The following is a 20,969-nucleotide window of genomic DNA, read 5'->3' on the forward strand; positions in this document are numbered from 1 at the left end:
TTCAAAGAATGGCGGCGGTCGGAGGAGAATTCCTGAGATGAAGATGGCAAAGAATGCTTCTCTTCTCTCTGGAATGTGTATGAGATCCTATCTCAATTCGCAGGATGATTTCTTGCTCAAAACCCTAGGTTCGAATTCTATTGTTTTCCTCTTAGGGTTTCTCCTCTTTTCTTCTTGATTAAGAAATCTCCTAATTAGGAGTTATCCCAATCCAATTCAGCATCTGGATAGGGGATGATCTTAATCCTATCTACAGATTAGGTTAGATAACTCTTGATCTTATTAGGAGATTATCATATTCAAATCTGATTTGAATTTGGTCTCCTAGAGTGGATTAGGTTAAAGGCCCAATCCTTTTGCTAACCTTAATCTCAGATCTGCCCCTTAAGTGGGTGATCATATCGGCTCAGTTCGAAATGGGCTTTTGGCCCATTAAATAATCAATGCTTAATTAGTTTCCAATCTGCTGCCCAACTGGGCTTCTTTGTATGGTGTGGGACCCAAGCATTGATCTACACACCAGCCACATGGGTTCGGCCTAGCTTTTATTACAAGGCCTAGCTGAATTCACTGAGAAGCCTAGTGAACCCCTGAGCCCATCATATGGACCCTATGGGCCCAACACTTACATTAAGTGGTGCCTGGGCTAAGCCATCTTGTAAAAACCTAGTGATTGTGGGCAGGTGCAAGATTAGCCCATCAGGTATTATCTTAAATGGCCTTACACTTAACCTCTCAGCCCATAATGATCAAGCACTGCCCGACAAGAGAGGATCTCTCCCTCGACTGCAAGGAACAGTGCTGCACTCTCCACTCACATGGATCCCAGGAATTAAAACCATTTGCAAACATTTTTGAAACCATACTTAAATATATATCATATATATAAATTTTGCAAAAACAAAACTCCAACGATTGAAATCAACTGTCGGCAGTTTGGTTTCCATCAGAGAGAGTGCATTCCCGATCATTACCTTTGTCCGACAAAGGGGCTGATCCTGTCACTACGATCACCCACTTAGATGAATTCTCAGACTGCCCCAACATGCCCAAGTTTTGACCCCCGCTAAGGATCTCTCACTGATTGGCATATTAAAGACAGTCCAATCCAACACCCAGTGAAGTATCATAATCGAGTCTAGGGGTTAGGTGTAACTTTCCAGTTTTGCCCATTTATATCTAAGGTCCAGGGCAATACTGGAAATTTGGTCCAGTTCATGGATTCGAGTAATCCCACACTGCATGTGCCTTGGGTCTTACCCTGGTGGCCGAGACAGGCCATCCCAACACTTGGCGGCACACCAGTATCAACCTTGGCAGGATAAATCTCCCCAGACTTATCCAATGGCTGTGAACATTTAAAACTAACACGAGTCTCATTAAGTGTCTAGTTTTAGGGTCTTACACAGAATCATACCATACAACATGAATCAAACATGCACTTTATTTATAATTTTCATAAGAAAAGTATAAATTTCATGTTTAAGTCTAGAAAATCAACATTTTATGAGAAGAAAAAGAACAAAGGAAAGAAAATTCAAAAAATATAGGGGCTGAACCCCTACTTTTGTTATAGGAAAGAAGAAAAGAAAAGGTGGAAGAAGAAAATGTGTTGATTAGACAAAATTTTAAGTTCTTCCCTTGCTTATTGGTTCGGATTTTGAAATTTTTGAGGTTTCATCAAGGATCAAAATTTCAATACGATATGCCCTGTATCGGGTGTATTGTATTGTATCTTTGGGGTCCCGATACTTGTTTATAGGTGTTTCTGGGAACCCATTTTTTTAAATAATATATATATTTAAAAATGAAATTGAAAACCAAAGAAATAAAAAAATAGGGGGAGTATCGTTATAAGTACCGATACACCTTTGCCAATACATAGAGGTGTATCGATACTTTGAACCATGGGTTCAATACAACAGTTGTTTGTGTTGATTAAACGCTAACAAAATAAGAAAATGATAAAAAGAAACTAGTATATAAACACATAAAATGAATATTCTAGTTTAATAATGTCTATTTTATATTTATAATGTCAAAAATTAAAAATATAAAAGTATTTTATAACCTAGTGCACAAAACTACTTGGCGACTGCCAGGCGAGCTCCCAGGAGTGCCTTGTCGCCTAGGCGTTGCCTTGACAACTATGCACTAGTCAAAATGGAATCTATCGAGCCAAGCCTGGAAACCGGAACCTGCTTGAACTCACTTCCACATTGCTCCATTAATCAAACGAAGCTCAAAAAACCAGAAGTTTGGTTTTTATAAACTTACTTAAAGTCAACCCAGTACCCAGATGCTTGAAAACTAGGGTTTCACTGCGCCCAGTTGTCGGGGAGAAAGAGAGAAGATGTAGCCGCTCCTACCAGAGCTTCCTAATCTCTTCCAAAACTGAACTGCCCTCTTTTAGAAGTCAAAAAACACCTTCCAAGCACAGAGCGCCACACCCAAAGCTTCACTTTTACCTCAACTTCGAAAATCTCTAATCGGCTAGGATTTTGGGCAGAAACAGTACAACATCACATCTTGGTAGTTCCCAGCCAGATTTTTCAACTCTCCAAACTTCTACCAACTAGGTAAAAGGTCCTCTGAACTATAGAGAACCTATCTCTCCATACACTCTCTTAATCAAAGGAAAAGAGGAAAACAAAGGAAAAAAAAGGAAGAAAGAAACCTGCTCTGATACCAAGATGTGAATCAGTCCTCTAAAACTGATATAAACTTGGTAAAAATTAGTGAAGAAGAAGAAAAGTAGAGAACAGCATCACAAAGGAAGAAGAAGGAGAGAAGAAGAGGAAGAAGAAGAAGTGTTTGAAATGTCTCTTCCCTCCCTTCTCTAATCCTTTTGTTAAACTTCAATTATTAGGTTAATTACAAGTATGCCTTTAAGTGGGCAACCAGCTAGGCAGTAACATAAAGAGAACCTACAAAAAAGAAATGACAAGCCCATAAAGATAGGCCCATTTGGTAACAAATAAATAAATAACATATTACAAGAAAAGATACTAGGGTCCATTCGGCCTAGTCTCTCTACAAGGTACAACACCAATAAGTTATGCATGTACAGGTATCTGAGTGTTGTACCCATGTCATATGTCAATGCTTTTACCTATGTCTATGTAATATAGATGTAATCCATGATACATATCTAAGTTTTTAAAACAAATCTGACACCAAGGTTTGAAACATCAGTGTTAGTAGAAATATCAGTCATAAAAATATAGGAAACATGTTGGAAATGTCACTCGGAAATGTAAAAATTATAGATATGGTGGAAACATCATGAATGACATATTGTAAAAATATGCAAAAATATAGAATGATATTTTACGAAGTTATAATTGAAGCATAGGTACCCAGTTTTAAATTATATTCTTCGAAATCATAAAGCAAAGCTATGAAACTATGGTTAATAGACTATGACTGTGAGGTCTTAGTAAGGTTGGAAAGGTGGCATGGAGCATCATCCCCGCTGCTGTTAAGTGGGCAGTGTGGAGTGAAAGAAATAACTGAATATTTGAAGGAACTCAGAACTCAAAAGATGTACTAAGGAAAATTCTGGGGATGATCCACTCATGGCTGGCAATACACCTGATGTTTAAAGGCAGACATCCAAGTGTATTTTTTGAATTTAGTTTTCTGTTTGTAAGGAATAGATAGTTTTTCTGTTTTTGTTTGAGCTAGATCAAAGTGGAAATCATGACCATTAGGCAGACAATAATACTGCTCGACTGCTACTATGCATGTCTACAATATTGTTGCCAACTTATGGTATTTATAATACCATCTCTTGTATTCTACATACTGAATATGTTGGTTCCAATAATATTTTGTGTTAGTACCCATGGAAATGAAAATATGTCATGGAAATATTAGGAAATATATTAACATCTATGTTAAAAGGCTGTTTATAGGCTGTTTGTCTTTTGTTTAATTTCTGTTTAGTATTTTTATATTATGTTATGGTCACCCTAATATAAATACCAAAAAAGCTGGTGTCGCCAGCATTGAGTTTTGCTCACAGATCTCTCTTTTCTCCTCTTCCTTCTCTCTTCTCTCTTCTCTTCACTTTCTCCTCTGGATAATATGGTATCAGAGCAGGCCCATTTGATCTGAAAGGAGATTGTGAAAGCGCTCTTTTGTCTTCTCCCTTCACTTGCTGCTGAATTTTTTCTCTGAAGAACCAAGTTAGATCTTTGGATTGACCTTAGAAGCTTCTCTCTTCTTTTTATCTTTTTTCCTGATTGTGAATCAGGACAGAACCAAAACAAGGGGATCGATCAACTGATGTGAGGTGATCAGCACCTGTGCCTTCCTTTTTTGTAGGATCAAGTGATCCTTGTGGTAGTTGTAGGTCGGAGGTGACCTGTATGTGGTATGACAGCAGCTTTGTGGTGTGTTTGTAGGTCGGAGATGACCTCTGTGTGCTGTGACAGCAGTACGATGGTTAGTTTGTAGGTCGGTGATGGCCTCTAGGTGCCGTAATAGTAGTAAAACATTTTTTTTTGGTTATTGAAGGACTGTGTTTGAATTAAAAGGTGGCTGTATCTAGCTTCCTGGTGCATTTTTTTCCAGAAATAACAGTGTGTGAAAGGGAAACAGGTTGGACTGTATTTTTTTCTAGTTCTTTTTTGGAACTCTTTTGAGTATGATCTGAACCAGTTATCATGAATAGTGAAGATTCTGCTACATTTGGTGTTTCCTCAATGCAGAATGGACTGAGTAGGGGTATGGATTTATCTTTCCCTATGGCTGTCATATACCTCTTAGAATGGTCGAAGGGGATCAGGTTATACATTACTGCAAGGGAAAAGATAGGATATATAAATGGAAGATTTAAAGAACCTAATTCTGGGAGTGCTGAACATGACGGATGGAGCGAGGAAAACAACATGGTAATGTTGTAAACAGGGGGAGAGGAGTCAACCTATTTTGAATTGCGCCACTATGCAAAAATCTATCAGTTACAGGCAGAGTCCTCTATTTGTAAACAGGGGGAGAGGAGTCTCTATGTGTACTACTCAGACTTGTTTTTCATCTGGAAGGAGTTGGATCACTTTCAGAGTGTAGATTGGAATTATGATGAAGATTCCAAAGAGTATAAGTCTCTTGTTTTATAGTAGCGAGTCTTTGCCTTCCTCTTTGGCTTGAACCCTATGTATGAATCCATTAGAGTATAGATTCTTGGAAGCAAGGATCTCCCATCTGTCCAAGAGGTATATGCTCTAGTATAGTTAGAGGAAACTAGAAGAAATCTGATGAATAATTCTAGGGGAGATTCAGTTGTGTCGGCAACGAAAGGAAGTGTTGTTATAGGTGGAGGAAATGCCTTTAAGAAGGGAGACTCTCAAAAAAGGGTGGATGACAAAGAAAAATCATGTTGCACCCATTGCCAGAAGTCTCAACACACTTGTGACACATGTTAGGACCCTCATGGGAAGTTGAAATGGGCTCAGGAATTGAGTAAGAAATAGGGTTCAGATCTGAATAAGAAGTTAGGGCAGCAAGGTAGCTCATTACAAAAAATATGGCTACTCAAGAGAACTAGCCACTGAGTACTACTACAACTCAGACATACACCTCTGGTTTTGACCCTAGGGAGGATATCATTAATTCCTTCTGTGACCATTTAGAACTTTATGGTAGGGCAATTCGTCAGATAGATGCTCCTCCTCCATCAACTTCATATGTGTCTACATCAGATAATTCTGCTATAACTCTTCATGTATCGTCTCATTCCTCTGACTCTCCTTGGATAATTGATTCTGGAGTGTCAAAACATATGACTGGTAAATCTATTTACTTTTAGACCTATCATCTTCTCTGGAAGAGACAAAGTGAGATTGGCTGATGGTTCATTCTTTTTTTTTATCAGCAAAAAACTTTCATTAAAAATAGAGAAATTAAGTTACAATAGATAAAGATTGCAGAGGGACAAACTGCAATCTTTGGCAATTAGTTACAATTCTGCCCAGTACAACATGATTCGTTCTCTACCATTGCTGGTCAAGGAACCATTTCTCTTCCTTTCGGTCTTACCCTTTCTAATGTTTTGCATGTTCCATAATTCCCTATTAATTTGTTTTCTGTTAGTAGTATCACCAATTCATTAAACTGTTCACTAACCTATTCCCTTCTTATTGTGTGATTCAAGATTTGGCCTTAGGGAAGATGATTGGAAGAGGACATGGTGGATGGTGTCTACTTGTTGGAGAATAAGGCTGGTGTTGCAGTCATAGAGTCTAAGATTCAGTCTAGTAAGAGTTAAGCTTATTTATGGCATAATTGTCTTGGTTATTTATCCTTTGATTCCTTAAGGATTGTATTGCTAGAGTTGTTTAAGTCAGTGCCAGTGAGTTGATATGTCAAACTGGTCAAGGAACCATTTCTCTTCCTTTTGGTCCTACCCTTTCTAATGTTTTACATGTTCCATAATTCCCTATTAATTTGTTTTCTGTTAGTAGTATCACCAATTCATTAAACTGTTCAGTAACCTTCTTCCCTTCTTATTGTGTGATTCAGGATTTGGCCTTAGGGAAGATGATTGGTAGAGGACATATGGTGGATGGTATCTACTTGTTGGAGAATAAGGCTGGTGTTGCAGTCATAGAGTCTAAGATTTAGTCTAGTAAGAGTTAAGCTTATTTATGGCACAATTGTCTTGGTTATTTATCCTTTGATTCCTTAAGGATTGTGTTCCTAGAGTTGTTTAAGTTAGTGCCAGTGTTAGAGTTGATATGTCAAACTTGTTAGTTGAGTAAACATTGTAGAACTCATTTTTCCTCAAAGAATAATAAATCTGAATTTCCTTTCCATATTGTTCACTATGATGTTTTGGGCCCAGTTACTGTACCATCTGGAAGTGGCTACAAGTATTTTATTACCTTTATTGATGACTACTCTAGGTACACATGGGTGTATTCCATGCAAACTAGGGATGAATTACTAAAAATTATCCAAGATTTCCAAAGAATGATCTTCACCCAATTTCAACCCAAAAATCCAAATCTTCCAATCCAATAATGCCAAAGATACCTTCATAATGATCTCACGGAGTTTTTTGCTTCACGCGGATCACTCCGCCGTAGCTGTTCGAACACCACAACAAAATGGTGTAGCTGAAAGAAAGAACTGCCACCTTCTTGAAGTGGCTCGGAGATTATTGATTCATATGAATGTCCCCAAACGTTTTTGGCTTGGAGTTATCCCTTGTGCTGCTTATCTCATTAATCACATGCCCTCTCGATGGCTAGAGTACAAAGCCCCACATAAACTTTTGTTTCCTAAAGCTCCTCTTTTGTCTATTCCTCTTCGTGTGTTTGGTAGTCATTGTTTTGTCCAAAACCTGTCAACCACTCGTGGGAAATTGGATCCTCGTGTTATTCCTTGCATCTTCTTGGGGTACCCTACAACTCAGAAGGGGTACCGGTGCTTTGATCCTGTCTCTCGAAAATATCATGTTTCTATGGATGTCTCCTTTTTTGGGAATGAACCTTTTTTTCCTATTTCTCCTCAGGGGGAGTGTACGCATGAGGAAAAACATGTTCATCTTCCTCTTCTGCCTCATATTCATCTCCCTTCTCTTCTCGATCCTCCTCCCTTCTGTGTTTTCTATCACCGTCACAAATGCCAACCAAGTTCAAGAGTTGTGGAGCATTTAGAAGTTGTACCACCAACGCCATCAAATTCTCCGGGGATGGATCCTACCTAGCCAGTACCTTAGTTCCCATTGATATTTCTAATCCTATTGCTATTGATACCTCCGGTGTTGAGATCTTGACCTTCCTATTGCTCTCTCGGTTCCTGAATGGACAGATGCAATGAAGGAAGAAATTAATGCATTACATAAAAATTGTACATGGGAATTGGTGGATCTTCCTAAGGTGAAGGAGCTAGTTGGATGTAAATGGGTATTTATATTAAAACATAGGGCTGATGGCGTAGTGGAGCGGTATAAAGCTCGCTTAGTGGTAAAAGGGTTCACTCAAGTGTATGGGGTGGATTATGCAGAAACTTTTGCACCAGTTGCTAAGATGAGCTCCATTAGGGTTCTTTTCTCTTTAGCTGCTAACTTCTATTGGGACCTTCACCAACTGGATATCAAGAATGCATTTCTAAATGGTGATCTTGAAGAAGAAGTGTACATGGTACAATCCCCTGGTTTTCGGGTTTAAGGTAATGAACAAAAGGTATGTAGGTTGAAGAAGTCATTATATGGCCTGAAACAATCACCAAGAGCTTGGTTCAACATATTCCAGGTAATTGTACAACAAAAAGGCTACAAGCAATGTTAATCTGATCATACATTGTTTGTGATAAGAGGGGAAGGGAAAATTGCAGCCCTAATAGTGTATATTGATGATATAGTTATCACTGGTGATTGGAAAGATGAAATTCAAAAATTGAACGGATTTATTGCTACTCATTTTGAGGTGAAAAATCTAGGTCCTTTGAGATGCTTCCTTGGAATTGAAGTTGTGTGCTCACAAAAGGGTATCTTCATTTCTCAGAGAAAGTATGTCTTAGATCTATTATAGGATACAAGAAAATTGGGAGTGAAACCCGTTGATTCTCCTATTGATCATAATCACAAATTAAGTGATTGTGAAGGTGAATTCATCAAAGATGTGAAGCAATTTCAGAGGCTTGTAGGAAGATTGCTATATCTCTCCATAACTCGGCTAGGCATTGCTTATGCAATGGGTGTTCTTAGTCAATTCATGCATGCCCCTAAGACCACCCACCTTGAAGCAGTTGAAAGAATTCTCAGATATCTTAAGAAATTCCCAAGTGCAGTTTATTGTTCCAAAAACATGGGCATTTGAAGGTTAAAGTGTATACTAATGTAGATTGGGTAGGATCACTGGATAATAGAAAGCCTATCAGCGGCTATTGTACCTTTGTGGGAGGAAACCTAGTCACATGGAGAAGCAAAAAGCAAAATTTGGTGGCTAGGTCTAGTGCTAAAGCTGAATATAGAGCAATGTCTCATGGAGTGGTTGAAATAATGTGGCTAAAAAATTTGTTGAGTGAGTTGGGATTTGGGGTTTACAGTTGATGGACCTATCACTTTATATTGTGATAACAAGGCAGCCATAAACATTTAGGTAGACAAGCATTTTGTCAGAGAAAAGGTTGTCAAAGGGGAAGTGTGCACCCCCTATGTTAGGTCCGAAGATCAACTTGCAGATATCTTCACAAAAGGGTTACATCACTTGCAGTATAATGATCTATGTGACAAGTTGGGCATGATTGACATCTATGTCCGAACTTGAGGGGGAGTGTTAAAAGGCTGTTTATAGGTTGTTTCTCTTTTATTTTATTTCTGTTTAGTATTATAGGGGTAATATTGTAATTCCCCCTTGTAGAAAGAATGGGCTGAATGGCCCATAGGATGCTCTTATATCTTTATGCTTCTATTCCTTTTGTTAATGGGCCTTTATGTTTCTTTATGTTTTATGTTTAGTTAAGTTAATCGCCCAATTAAGGGCCTTCTTGTAAATACATAAATTTTGTAAATTATTTTTAATGAAAAGATTAGGGAAGGGAGTGATGTTCGAACAACTCATCTTCCAAAACCCTATTGCATCTGACTTCTTCTTCTCGCTTCTCTCTTTGCTGCTGATATCTAACCTTTTTCACACTTTTTAAATCAGTCCTCTCATTCTTATGGACTGTTTTCCTTATTGGTATCATAGCGGGCTCCTTTCTTCTTCCTTTTTTCTCCTTTTTTTTCCCATATACAGTGTGTATGGAGAGTTGAATCGAATTAGTGATTGGAGAAAGTATTCAGCCTAGTTGTTAGTGGTTTTTTGGAGAAAAGGATGTTGTCTTGGTCATTATTCTGGCAGTCCTTGGAGATTTTTGCCCAAAACTCTAATCAACTAGAGAATTCTGATTGCGGGCCCCACATGGAGCTTTCACCTTGGCGCTCAGTGACTGAAGGGGTTCTTTTTCTTTATCTTGAAGACCGATCCAAGTCTTGTGCAGTCCTGTGAAGCCTACAGGGAGTGGCTGCTGTTTTCCTATTTCTCTCGGATCCCGAGTGAGATTTAGCTGGTAGATACGACTTCATAGAGGTTGGTACTTGGTGTCTGCTTTTTCCTGTCTTCCTTGTTTATCATTTGAAGTTGTTTGAAGTTGTTCTGGAGTTGTTTGAGGAAGATTGATGTCCCTGGTGTTGAAAATAAGTGTGGCGTGGAGTTCGGACAAGTTCCAAGAGCACCTGTAGACTCATTATTAGTTGTGACCACAATCAATCTCGATGGAACTAACTATCTAGTATGGGTCAGAATCAGTAAAAATACATGTTTGTAGTAGAGGCAAGTGGGGGTGTATCTCCTGGAGCAAGAAAGCACCATCAGAAGATGACCCATCTTATGAGAAATGGTTGCAAGAGAATTATACTGTTATTGGATGGTTAGTGAATTCGATGCAACCACAAATTAGTCAGCATTATTTATACTGTTGTGTGCGAGTTCTGCTATCTTTGGCAGCTCATTCAGATTGGTCTCTTTATCAACTAGATGTTAAAAATGCATTCTTGAATGGAGAATTACATGAGGAAGCTTATATGTCTCTTCACTAGGGATGTATGGCACAAACATGGAGGGAAAAGTGTGCAAGTTGAAGAAGTCTTTCTATGGACTCAAATAGTCGCCTAGGGCGTGGTTTGAAAGGTTTAGGGCTGCTCTTGTTAACTTTGGTTATGTATAGACTCTGTTTGATCATACCCTCTTTTTGAAGAGGAGAGGTTCATTGATGGCATATCTCATAGTCTGTTGATGATATTGTAGTGACTAGCACTGATGTGATAGGGATTGGTGATCTTAAATCTTTCCTTCATACAAAGTTTGAGATCAAAGATCTGGGGGAGTTGAGGTATTTCCTTGGCATTGAAGTGGCTCGGTCTAAGGATGGAATCTTTATCTCTCAGCGAGTATGTGCTAGATTTTCTCACTGAAACAGGCAAAATGGGTGCAAGACTAGGGGCTACTCCTATTGATATGAGTCACAACCTTTCTGCCTCTGATGGAGAACTGTTGAAGGAGAAGGGAGTGTTTCAAAGGTTACTAGGGAAACTTCTACATCTTTGTATGACTCAGCCTGGCATTGCGTATGCTGTTAGCTGCATTAGGTAGTTCATGCATGCTCCTAGGGACACTCATATGATAGCAACAGAACGAATTTTATGTTATTTGAAGAGTACTCCTTGGAAGGACATTCTTTTTGCTAATCATGGTCATATGAAACTGGAGGCTTACACAGATGCTGATTGGGCATGAAACATTGATGATAGGAGGTCAACTTCGGGATACTGTAGCATGGTGGCATGTAATATTGTTTCTTGGAGAAGCAAGAAACAATCTATTGTTGCTAAATCTACAGCTCTTGGATTTTCTGAGTTACTTTGGCTTCGACCCCTGATGGAGGAACCACGTGTTGAGTATGATAAGCCATTGATGCTATATTGTGATAATCAAGCCGCCATCAAGATTGCCCACAATTCGGTGCAACATGATAGGACTAAGCATATTGAAGTTGACAGGCATTTTATCAGAGAAAGAGTGGCTTGTGGAGAAATTTGTCTACCATTCATTACATCTGAAGAACGGTTAGTTGACATTCTTACCAAGGGAATTGCCAAGGTTAGACTACAACATGACACTAGCAAGCTCGGCATGATTGACATCTATGCTCAACTTGGGGAGTGTAGAGAGAATCGGCCAAATGGCCCATAGGCTGCTCTTATTTCTTTGTGTTTCTATTCCTTTTTGTTAATGGGCCTTTATGTTTCTTTATGTTTTATGTTTAATTAAGTTAATCACCCAATTAAGGGCCTTCTTGTAAATACAAAAACTTTGCAAATTATTTTTAATGAAAAGATTAGGGAAGGGAGTGATGTTCGAACAACTCATCTCCCAAAACCATATTGCAACCGACTTCTCTCTTTTATATTATGTTATGGTTGCCCTAATGTAAATACCAAAAAAGTTGGCGCCGCCAGCACTGAGTTTTGCTCACAGATCTCTCTTTTCTCCTCTTCCTTCTCTCTTCTCTCTTCTCTTCATTTTCTCTTTTGGATAATAATCTATAAATGAATTCAAGGTGTTTCTTTATAACTGTTCTAGAATTATGACATGAATATGTGATCTAATAGGGTTCAATGCATAAGTTGCTCAAAGTCTTGTCATTGCTCAGAGGCATGCACAAATAGACCATTCCGCAAAGAGAAGAAGATTAAAATTGTAAAGGTAATCTTACACTAGAATCAAATACTCTTATTTTCATTTATGTTAATTTGTATTGTAAGAGAAACAAAATAGCTTACTTTAATCTTAATTATTAGTACACTTCAAAGTTAGCATGATCTTAGTTAAATTTGTAAAACTTTTCTTTTTGAAGTTTTTTTGATAGATAACTTTTCTTTTTGAATTAAGAGTTTGTTTTCCTTTCCAGACTCAATATTGTGGATGGGGAGTCGAAGCAGCTGAGTTCATTAAGAAAGGGGATTTTGTAATCGAATACATTGGGGAAGGTGGCTATGATTACACACACCCATTCAGCTTATAATGGCTTTTATTTATTACACCTTTTCTTGTTAAAGTGTTTATGTTTTATCCAACCAGAGAGTTCTCACCAACACAAGTATTTGCATTAATATCTCTTTAGTTTGTGGTGAAGGATTCATGTGCACACTTGGAATTTGTATTTATTTAGTTGAATACTTGTCTATTTGACTGAGAATGCTCCTTTTGTTTGTTTGAAGGTTCTTATTCATCATTGGTTGTTATGTCAAGGAAGGTTATGTCTGCAAAGGTTTAGTAAAAAAATATTTTAGTATAGAAGAAAGCATGAGTTTTAAAACAAGGCATTCTTTTTGCTTAGCACATCAGCAATTTTTAACTTCTTGGACCTTTTAAAATTCTTTAAGGTCTCATCCATTCTTACAGAACAGGTCAATAGTTTTGTAGTTTAGGATAATTTGTGCACCTTATAGTTTTTTTTTAGATCCTTCTTGAATGTTGAAGATTTGGTTTGTCTATGGGGGTTATGATCTCAACCCATGGTAGGGGCTTTTCTTTAGTCAGATTTTCTTGACATATTTGTCCAATAACAACTGTATACATAGAAGGGGTTTCTTTCTAGATAGTGTATAACTTGTCTAGTTTGTGAGCACATTATAGTACATGTGCTCCCGAGTTCAATGTGTCTTATGGAATATGATTCTTTTTCTTTGCTATTTAGCGTGTGGTGGGTATCTCCAGCTACACCGGAGGAGGTCCATTGTATTTTGGCCACCTACGGGTTTTGCTTATTGAGGTTGCACTTTGTTGAAGTCCATCCCTTTGGCTTTTTGCTAGGGTGCTTGGGAAGTAGGGAATAATAGAATTCTTTGTTTGCATCTACTACCCAAGATACATATAGTCATCCTTATGGATTGTAACAAGAGAGAAGATAAGGATTGAGACGAAGTCAAATTGTGGCTACTTAGAACCCTAATCTTTGTTATAGTCAACCTAATTACAGTTAAAGGTGTAATGATCAGATTTCCCTTAGTAGGGGATGGCTGATGGGCCTAGGATGGTCCAATACAAATAGCCCAAGAACTCAATAAAAAAAAAGAATACAAAGACCGAACCAACCGAATAAATAAAAGCCCCATAAGAATTAAATACACAAAGTAGAAATATGCAGAAATGAAAGACCTGTAGAAAAGATGAAGAAAGGAAGGATCATTCATCAAAAAAAAAAAGATGAAGAAAGGAAGTGTTCTTGAGCCGCTCCCTCTCATTATTATTTATACTTAAGGTTAAAAACAGGTACAATGACAAGTATGCCCTTATATGGAAGCTGAACACAAAAACTCAATAAAGAACTTAAAAAAGGCACTCTAAAAGACTCCAAAGGGTCCCAACAAGTGTGCTATGGTCCCCACTACCTATCTAATCATATAATCAATAAAATTAACTCATAAATCTATAGAAAATCCTCAACACATACGTTTCTCAAATCTCAACAAAACCTAAATTCATTTTTAATACTTTTAACTAGTGCTATGCTTCTTCTTTCTTCTTAATATAAAAGATTTTTATTAAAAATAAAGAAAAATGAGATCCTCCTTCTTCTTCTCCCTCCTTCCTCCTTATCCCTCCTCCTGTTAAGTAGGCTTGTGCCTCCTTGTGTTCGGGTGGCTTACACACCTCTTACGTTCTGAACTATGCCTCATGCCTCTAGGTAGTGGAACGCCTTGCGTCACACCTCCGCATTTCAAAACATTGCTTTCATGTTTTCAAAGGGGATGATAGAATTGTTATTTATCATTTAAAATGAGACCCTTTTTAAAAACCCTTAAAAACAACACTTTAGGTATACACCCATTAGCGTATCGAAATTTTGAACCTTGTTTTTAATAGTGCCATTAGTATGACAGTTGTTGGTATACATCCACCTGCAACCAACAAGTTCTTTTTCATCAGGCAAATTAACTATTTGCCATGTATTATTTTAGATAATGCCCCTGATACAATTTGTGGGATAGGTTAAAAAGAAATAGAAGCTAAAAAGGAATAATAGGAGATAGAAGGCCATAAGAAAGATACTTAGAAATGCAATGAGCAGTACACTTATGTTTACCTTCTTGTAAAGCAATGGAAAGGTCCAAGTTAGGGGAAGAGGCTGAAGGTGGAGTAGAAGGATTAGAACCCATCATGTCATAATCAGTAACTAGTTGCATAGGAGGCTCTTAGGATGAAGGGGGAGCAACCTGTGCATGTATATATCTTCTGTGAACCTACGTACATTGGATGGTGAATGGAGAAAGAGTAGGAGAGGTGACCCTGGGATTTGAAGATGGAGTAGGAGCAGGAGATGCAGTAGGAACAAGAGTAGGTGGCACATTAGATACAAGAACAAGAAACAGGAATAGGGGAGTCAAGGGAGTCAATACAAGGAACTAGAATTGGAAGAGGAGAAAATAAGTAGGATTGCTCCTCCATTGAAGGAGTTGGATAAAAAGGAATAGGCTTAGTAAATGTGGCATCTATAGATACAAAACGGCTACCACTAACAAGATCATGGCAACAATAATCCTTCTGTGTGGGGGCATAACTAAGGAAGACACACTTTTTGACTTTGAGTTCAAACAACTGATTTCTAGTCAATACCACACCTGAAGTTAGGGTTTCACCCACTTTGGCTTTCAGGAGGAAGAGAGAAATTGCAGCTGCTCCTATCAGCCTTCCTGGATCACTTTCCAAAGGCTACTGTTCCCCTAAAACAGACAAAAAGGCTCCTACAGAGCCCCAAGTGCCAGTCTCAAAATACCTCTTTTAACCCTTACCTCAGGTAGGATTAGATTCTATTCCAATTGGCCCAGGTTTTGGGCGGAAATCTTCAGGAATCTTCTAGGCTGCAAAAACAAACTGTGAGATCTCCAAAACCTCCTACCAATTAGGTGACAGCATTCAATGATGATCGGAAACTTAACCCTCTATATACTCTGCTGGTTCTAGAGTGTACGCATTCAAGAAAGAGAAAGAAAGTGATAGATCACTGCTCTGATACCAAGAAGTAAAATAAGGTTTGTTTATTTAATCAAGAAATAATGAGCAGAAGTGAGAAGGAAAAGGGTTTAGGTTACTAGAGAAGAGTTGAGAGAGAGAAATAGGGTATGGGAGAAGAGAATCAAACAGTACCCCAGCCCCTAAATTGTATTTTATTAGTTCTACTGATGAAACAATGTACAATTACAAGAGTGTCCTTAATTGTAAGCTGCACTAATCATCACTTAAACAACTAACATACTGAGGCCCATAAATATAAATAGAAATAAGAAATAAAGCATATGGCCAAATAGCTCTATAATAAGCAATCCATACATGGTAAAAATTCTTGTGTATGGATAATATTTTAATGAAGATAGTGACATACTTGCGAAGAAAAATGCTGGTATACTATTGGTGCAAGATATGCACTAATCATCACTTGAACAACCAACATACTGAGGCCCATAAATATAAAGAGAAATAAGAAATAAAGCATATGGCCAAATAGCTCTATAATAAGCAATCCATACATGGTAAAAATTCTTGTGTATGGATAATATTTTAATGAAGATATTGGCATACTTACGAAGCAAAATGCTGGTATACTATTGGTGCAAGATACCCAAATATAGGACTAGGGGTGCAATTTGGGTGGGCTCAGGTTGGATTTTTGTCAAAATTTGAATGGGCCCGGCCTGAAGGCCCAAACCTGATTGCCCAAAGCAGTGGACCACTATACAGGACCAGGATACACAGCTCTTTATTCTCAAAATCTGGGACACATTCTCAAGATACAAATACTGTATCCAGTATGTTGCTGTCATGCTCTTACCTCTAGCCTTTTTCTTCTTAAAACAAGGAGTGGGCAGTAATGAAATGTTTTAGGCTAACATGTAAATTAAATGATGAGGGAAGGGTAGTAGGGGTCACCTATTGTATTGGCTGGATGTACATTTTGTACACACTTGCTCATAATTAATAAAATTCATGGTTATCAAAAAATAATTTTGTGTAAGCATTGTTAAAATAAACTACAGGTATACTGGGCATGTTAAGTTATCTGGCAATGATAGATAATAAAATTGCTTCTGGGTTTCCTATAATCATCACGAAGGAGGATAGTTCCACTCCATAATATAAGAGATGATGGTTGCCTATAAGATGATGTCTGCCAGCAATATCATTGGCTGTGGCCTTGCATGTTACTGGGAAATAATTTGGCTGAGGCAGAGATTACATGAGATGTTTGATTTGAAACCTGAAAGAGTTGAATGATTTGGAGGTGACATACAATTTCACATTGGGACAATACGCAATTGGTTTTTTAATGAGGCTTTTGCTCATGCAAGACTCAATCAAGAGTCAAAGCTAATTTGAGTCTCTGAGTTACTGCTTGACTAAGATGCATTCCTTTCTGCAGTGGTTCTTGACCAAGTGTGGTTCCAAGTATGACTTGACTTTTGATTCATGGGGCTACCCCATGGGGAGTAGCCCTTCCCCTATCCCCCTAACAGTGCCCCCCCACCCCACCCCACCCCACCCTCACCCCACAAATCCTGGTGGCAGCTGTGTTTGATCCCACTTCCCATTTATCTGCTACAACGAGTCAGAGATCCTACCCAACTGAGCCGCCATCAGTTGGGTAGCATGACTTGGATATGTGATGTATATTTCTAACGTTCGTTTAGCTACATTATTAGATGAGGAATTTTTCTTTTGTTATTTATATAATGTAGTATTTGTTCATTTCAGCCTTTCCTTCGCTATTGCTCTAACAAGTAAGACTATGATATCTATATCATCACACCTCTTCTCTTATTTCTAATATTACTACCTGCATCATAAGAACTTCCTTCATAATTCCTTTTTTTGGGTTTGGAATATTCCCTTTGTCAATAGATGCTTTTTTGAATTTCTTTCAATTGAAATGTTTAATCAGAATCTAGAAGTTCTCTGTTGACATACATCATTTTTAAAATCTCTCTCTCTCTCTCTCTCCCTCTCTCCCCGCTAAAGTAGTAATGTAAAACAAATATGGGTTATTATTTAATTTACTGTCTTTAGAATTGTATTCATTTTACATGTTCTTCTCATGCTTGCACCTTTTAATTTTTTTTTTCATTCAGTCATCAATGATGCTTTGTGTGAGCAAAGGCTCTGGGATATGAAATTTAGGGGTGATCAGAACTTTTACATGTGTGAAATTCGGAAGGACTTCACAATTGATGCAACTTTCAAGGGCAATGCTTCTCGTTTCTTAAATCACAGCTGTGATCCCAATTGTAAACTAGAAAAATGGTTAGTAGATTTGATTTTTTTGTGATCTACTTTTTCTTGGCATATTGCAGAATTGGTGACATCATGTAGAATTAGCTTCTCTCAAACTGTAACAGTTAAGGGGAGAGAGTGTATAAATGTATCCAAGGCCAGCCATTCTCTTCACAACTGATTTCTATGTAGGCATGCCATCAACCAACTTGCCTATCTGGAACCCATTTCTTTCTAAATGTTATGGCCCTCTTTCCCCCAAATATAAAAAATAAATGAAAAAACAAAAAAAACTATTTGATCTTGTATTTTACTGCAACCCGGTTTTAGTTCCATACTGAGAAGTCAAGATCCTAATGTCTAGTTTTGTGCTGTATCATACTGAAGTAACTGTAGCATTTAAACAACCCAATCCAGTGAAATTGTTTCCAGTAAATGGCTTCGAGTTTATTGAAGATGATGGAACATGGTGTTTTTGTGACTGGTGTACATTCCTAGCCGATATATGTATAGTTTCTCACTGTAAAAGACTCTTATATGTACATGCCTATAGTGGTGTTTTAATGAATTACTTTACCTTCTTTCGATGCATACATACATACACATGCAAGTATGTATGCATTTATATATTACATACATATAATGCATGTATGCATGTGTATAAATACATGCATGTATATAATTTATTGAAGATGGCCCTTGAGTACTTTCTTTCTTAAAGTCCATGTGATATATGTACCATGACCATCCTTATGATGTCTGTTTCACATTCACATAGGCAAGTTGATGGGGAGACACGTGTAGGTGTGTTTGCAGCTCGATCTATAAATGTTGGTGAACCACTTACTTATGACTACAGGTATACATGGTTATTCTTTCTTGATGAACAATTCCTATTTTAATTTAAATTTTGTTCCTGTTAGTATTAAAAGTCCACTTAGCAAGTGCTGGTTTTCTTGCACTGATGTAAGGAAGTATGGAAGTTTTTATTTACAGGTTATACTTTCATAAATTCATTTTTCTCATTCCATTTACTTATATGTACATGTCTTATTTTATGTTCTTTCAATTTTTATAAGTTTGACAAATCAATGTTGGTAATGGCAAAGAAAGAGGGTGGGTGCTAGATTTGGATGGTGTTTGGTTCTGTGGCTGTTTATTTTTTTTTGATGAATGATAATAAATTTATTAATTCAGAAGCAAATTTAGAGTGAGTTCATACAACATCCCAGGGAGAGGCGCGAGCTGCAGCCCCTCCTTGAATCTTACAAGTAAACTAGGAAAGAAAAGCAAGAATCACAACTGAGCCCAAAACAATTCTTCCCTATTTACCCCTTGCTTAGCTAACACATCTGACAAAGTATTTGCTGATCTCCCCACCCACTGTATAGTGACCAACATATTCCTTGTCAACCAACTAAATTTCTTCATTTCATTCTTGTAACGCCACATAGTCTCTTCATGATTTTTCAACCAACCCACCACCACTTTGGTATCCCCCTCGATTGTGAGGTGTTGTATCCCCAGCTGGTTTGCAAATTGCACCCCTTGTACAACAGCTAAAAGTTCTACCCTGGTGGAGTCCCCAATTCCCAAGGGACCTGAGTGAGCAACAAAATCTCTCCCTTCTCATTTCTCAAAGCACCCCCATTCCGGATAATCCTAGATTACCCATGCTACTTCCATTAAAGTTCAACTTCAGTGAGCCTTCGGATGGAGGAGACCAGCTTGTAATTGATTTGTCCTTTAGGGATGAACACCTCGCTACTGCTGACCAATTTCTCCAAAGGTCATTAAAGGGGAATTGATGAAAGATTTCCAAGGTCTTAAGCCAAGGTATTGCCCTAGTTAACACACAATCTTTCAATTCTTGACAGCTCCTTTCCTTTTTTTGAAAAATTCTAATATTCCTTTCTTCCCAAAGATTCCAAATCAAGGCAACACGAGCACATCTCCATATAATTCTCCCTATTTTTGTAGGCCAATAAAAGGTAGAATGGTTGAAGAGGATGTGAACTCCTGCTGGTAGACTCCAACTACTCTCAAACAATGAAAGTAGCCAAGCCCAAAGGTCTGCAGAAAAGGGACAAGATATTCATTGGTGGTAACAATCCTCACCATGAGCTCTATAGAGGATACGCCAATTAGGAGAAATATAGAGGAAAGGTCTTCTCTTTTGTAGGTTATCTAGAGTGTTTACTTTCCCATGGAATACTTCCCAACAAAACGCCATAATTTTTTGGGGAACTGGCCTATACCAAATTTCTTTTGACGGAAAGGGTTGGTGAGTAGAAAGTTGAGAGATGGACTTGAAGAAAGAAGCACATGTGAAGGTTCCATTGGGTCTAGGAGTCCATACCCTCTTATCTGGCTTGGAAGGATCCAAACAAACTTGATTAAGACAACCAAGCAAGACAGAAAGAGATTCAATTTCATCATCCCTAAGTCCTCTATGAAACCCAAAATTCCAAGTAGGATCTAAGGATGTTCCCAAAGGTGATACAAGTTTTGAGGCCACCTCTTTTTTGTACAAAGAAACAAAAAATAGCGAAGGGAACAGATCCTTTAAAGGTGTGTCTCCTACCCAAATATCCTCCCAAAAATGAATAGTATTGCCAGAACAAACTTCATACCGGATAAAATTGAGGAATTGAGGAAGGGTGTTGTGAATGGCCTTCCAAGATGCTGCTAGGTTAGTTTGCCTTGATACACCAGCATCCCATCCATTCTCTAACCTCCCATGAATGCTTCCCACCACCTCATGCCACAATCTATCTCTTTCCAGTGGCCATCTCCACAACCATTTCTCCAATAGAGCTTGTTTTTTTCTAGTTACCCTCCCAAGTCCCAAACCCCCCTCTTCTTTACTTATGCACACATTTTCCCAATTAACCAAGTAATCATTTTTTTCTTGTCCCGACTCCCATAAGAAATCTCTCATCAACTTCTCCAGTTTCCTAGCTTCCCTAACTGGTATCCTAAATACAGACAAAAAATAGGTAGGTAAGTTAGCCAATGTAGCTCTTATTAGGGTAATTCTCCTTCCTAAAGAGACATAATTCTTCTTCTATGAGGCTAATCTCTTCTCAAACCTTTTTATCACCGGGGTCCAAAATCTACTCTTCCTAGGATTTGCCCCTAAAGGAAGCC

At 38.0% G+C, this 20,969-nt stretch overlaps 1 protein-coding gene across 3 annotated transcripts in view; it reads left to right on the top strand.

Annotated features, from left to right (window-relative positions):
* The window catches only part of SDG4 (SET domain group 4), a 71,709-nt gene that overhangs the window by 32,069 nt on the left and 18,671 nt on the right, over positions 1-20,969 (top strand). For all 3 annotated transcript variants that reach the window (XR_016103842.1, XM_088960010.1, XM_088960009.1), the window contains 4 exons: positions 12,164-12,257; positions 12,463-12,541; positions 17,678-17,849; positions 18,598-18,678. Coding sequence is in view for 2 of the 3 variants with exons in the window: in XM_088960010.1 (XP_088816136.1) it covers positions 12,164-12,257; positions 12,463-12,541; positions 17,678-17,849; positions 18,598-18,678 (426 nt within the window). In the remaining variant the exon portion in view is untranslated. The remainder of the gene's footprint in view (positions 1-12,163; positions 12,258-12,462; positions 12,542-17,677; positions 17,850-18,597; positions 18,679-20,969) is intronic.

This window comes from Nelumbo lutea, chromosome 8 (assembly GCF_056320005.1).
Source record: "Nelumbo lutea isolate HS-2025 chromosome 8, American lotus-T2T, whole genome shotgun sequence".
Taxonomy (NCBI): domain Eukaryota; kingdom Viridiplantae; phylum Streptophyta; class Magnoliopsida; order Proteales; family Nelumbonaceae; genus Nelumbo; species Nelumbo lutea.